Below are 2,667 nucleotides of genomic sequence, written 5' to 3' on the forward strand. Positions count from 1 at the left end.
AGCAAATGCTGAAAGGGACTCACCATGAGGTGCAGTACCCACATTTAACCACAAGATGGCCTCCGTGCTCCATTGTAAAGTTTGGGCCTCTGCATGAGTCTCTCAGCAGCACTGCAACATGGGACTTTCAAAGTAAGTTGGCATGCAATGTTTTTTCTGGACTGCATGCAAGGCTATTATTACACACAACTAATAGTGTCAATTATTCATCTGAACACAATTCTTGTTACTATTCGGCCTATATTATCACTCGTTTCTTTTTCCCCTCCTTTGTAAAGCATTTTACTGTGTTACTATATAGTTCAAAGGAAGTGGATGATGCCAGATGGTTGTGTATATACACACACACAAACATTGAAGCTAGACTTCAGGCAACTAAAAAGGTGCAATACGTAGCTTTTAGACGTGTTAGTGAACAACATACATGGTGGCTAATGTAGAGGTGCGTGTATACATGGAACAATTGTGCCTTTTTGATGGAAATATGGAGGTGGCTCTTAAAAGAGCCTTTGGGGGATATTCGAGTTCAGGTCATCCTCATTTATGCGCGCTCTCCGCGAATACGGCGGGCCAGCTGGATGTCCTTGGGCATGATGGTCACCCGCTTGGCGTGGATGGCGCACAGGTTGGTGTCCTCGAACAGGCCGACCAGGTAAGCCTCGCTAGCCTCCTGTAGGGCCATCACGGCGGAGCTCTGGAAGCGCAGGTCGGTCTTGAAGTCCTGGGCGATTTCTCGCACCAGGCGCTGGAAGGGCAGCTTGCGGATGAGTAGCTCAGTGGACTTCTGGTAACGACGGATCTCTCTCAGAGCCACGGTGCCGGGCCTGTAACGGTGAGGCTTCTTCACACCGCCGGTGGCCGGGGCACTCTTGCGAGCAGCCTTAGTGGCGAGCTGCTTCCTGGGGGCTTTGCCACCGGTGGATTTGCGAGCGGTTTGCTTGGTTCTGGCCATGGCGCTGCTCTGACAGTCGGGAGTATAGCCTCGAAATGCCTATGTGAAGTTTATAAAGCCGGCAGTGGCGCCTGCTGATTGGACACCATCTCCCCACCACCCCGATTGGCCCGTTTCGCAGGCCTCCTCCGTTGGCCATTGGACGGGAGGCCCGGCCTCTCCAAAACTCAAACTCCCGGTGCGCGCGCAATAGGACGCCGCCGGCCCTTTACGCGCAATAATAGTCGCCAAAGTCAAGAGTGACAGCTTATAGGCACGTATCATCTAATGCTAGCCTGCTATGGCAAATGAGGCCAAGTAGGTGTTGTTGTTCATGCAAGGCCTCATGTGGGCACAGAATGTCGAAATAGTTGTGTATACACCCACTCAATGTATTGCGGTCATAGAAAGGTACTTTGCGCTTTTGGAGAGCTAGGTGGTTGGCTCTTAAAAGAGCCTTTGGGGGTTGAGTAGTCAAGTTGAAGTCGCAGTAGCGAATTTACTTGGCTTTGACTGCCTTCTCGGTCTTCTTGGGGAGTAGGACTGCCTGGATGTTGGGCAGCACACCACCCTGAGCGATGGTCACACCGCCGAGCAGTTTGTTCAGCTCCTCGTCGTTACGGACGGCCAGTTGCAGGTGACGGGGGATGATACGAGTCTTCTTGTTGTCACGGGCAGCGTTGCCGGCCAACTCCAGGATCTCAGCAGTCAGGTACTCGAGTACGGCGGCCAGGTAGACTGGTGCGCCAGCGCCCACACGCTCGGCGTAGTTGCCTTTGCGCAGCAGCCTGTGCACACGGCCCACGGGGAACTGGAGGCCAGCACGGGATGAACGGGTCTTTGCCTTCGCCCTGGCCTTGCCTCCGGTTTTGCCTCTTCCGCTCATATTGGTAGCTTGAGAAAGTCACAGAAAGTCTGAATGAGCCGCTCGCCACTTCGAGAGCCGTACATATACCTCGCCACAAGAGGCAACGATTGGCCACCGGGCCGGTGTGGCCTTATCCAATTGGAGCGAGGGACAGACAGATGGACAGACAGACAGCCCTAAGCCGGTTCCCACCCACAGGCAGCGAGTGAGAGGCTACTTTGTTTCCCTCCGACTTTGTTACTTTGTGTCATTTCGCGTGAGCGCCAAAATGTCCGAAATGACATCCACACATTATTTCTCTCCAAATGGGAAACAAACAGCTGGTGAGGGTGCACTCTTGAGTTTGAAATCGAAGCCACTATAGTATTGTTATTGTTATTACATGGCACTTGTAACACATCACAGCAGCCTGCCTCTGAACGGGAATAGCCCAGTGGCTCATATATAAAAATGGCTGTTGAGGGTGCACTCGTGAGTTTCAATTCGAAGCCACTATAGTATTGTTATTGTTATTACATGGCACTTGTAACACATCACAGCAGCCTGCCTCTGAACGGGAATAGCCCAGTGGCTCATATATAAAAATGGCTGGTGAGGGTGCACTCGTGAGGTCGAATTTCTGAGCCATTTTGGCCCTCTATTATATGCCTCTCCCTTCGCACACACCCAGAGTGGGACAATGTTGTGTGCGTAAAAGTAGCCTAGTGTGCGTAATTTCTTTTCCACGACAGGTAGTACATGGAAATCAATGCGCTTTCTATGGAAAGAGGTGGGTGGCTCTTAAAAGAGCCTTTTGTGGTACAACATGTATCGAGTAGAACACTGTTTGTAATAGGTTTACTTCTTCTTGGGGGCTGCCTTCTTGGCC

The 2,667-nt window shown here is 51.5% G+C and overlaps 1 protein-coding gene across 1 annotated transcript in view; it reads right to left on the minus strand.

Annotated features, from left to right (window-relative positions):
* Positions 1-2,636: 2,636 nt before the first annotated feature.
* LOC311124785 (histone H1-like) overlaps positions 2,637-2,667 on the minus strand; it is a gene marked incomplete at both ends in the record, with an annotated part of 624 nt that continues 593 nt past the window's right edge. The window contains one exon of the mRNA XM_084198883.1: positions 2,637-2,667. This exon is cut by the window's right edge and continues 593 nt beyond it. Within this exon, the coding sequence (XP_084055009.1) occupies positions 2,637-2,667 (31 nt within the window).

This window comes from Coregonus lavaretus (assembly GCF_964263955.1).
Source record: "Coregonus lavaretus genome assembly, contig: HAP1_SCAFFOLD_497, whole genome shotgun sequence".
Taxonomy (NCBI): domain Eukaryota; kingdom Metazoa; phylum Chordata; class Actinopteri; order Salmoniformes; family Salmonidae; genus Coregonus; species Coregonus lavaretus.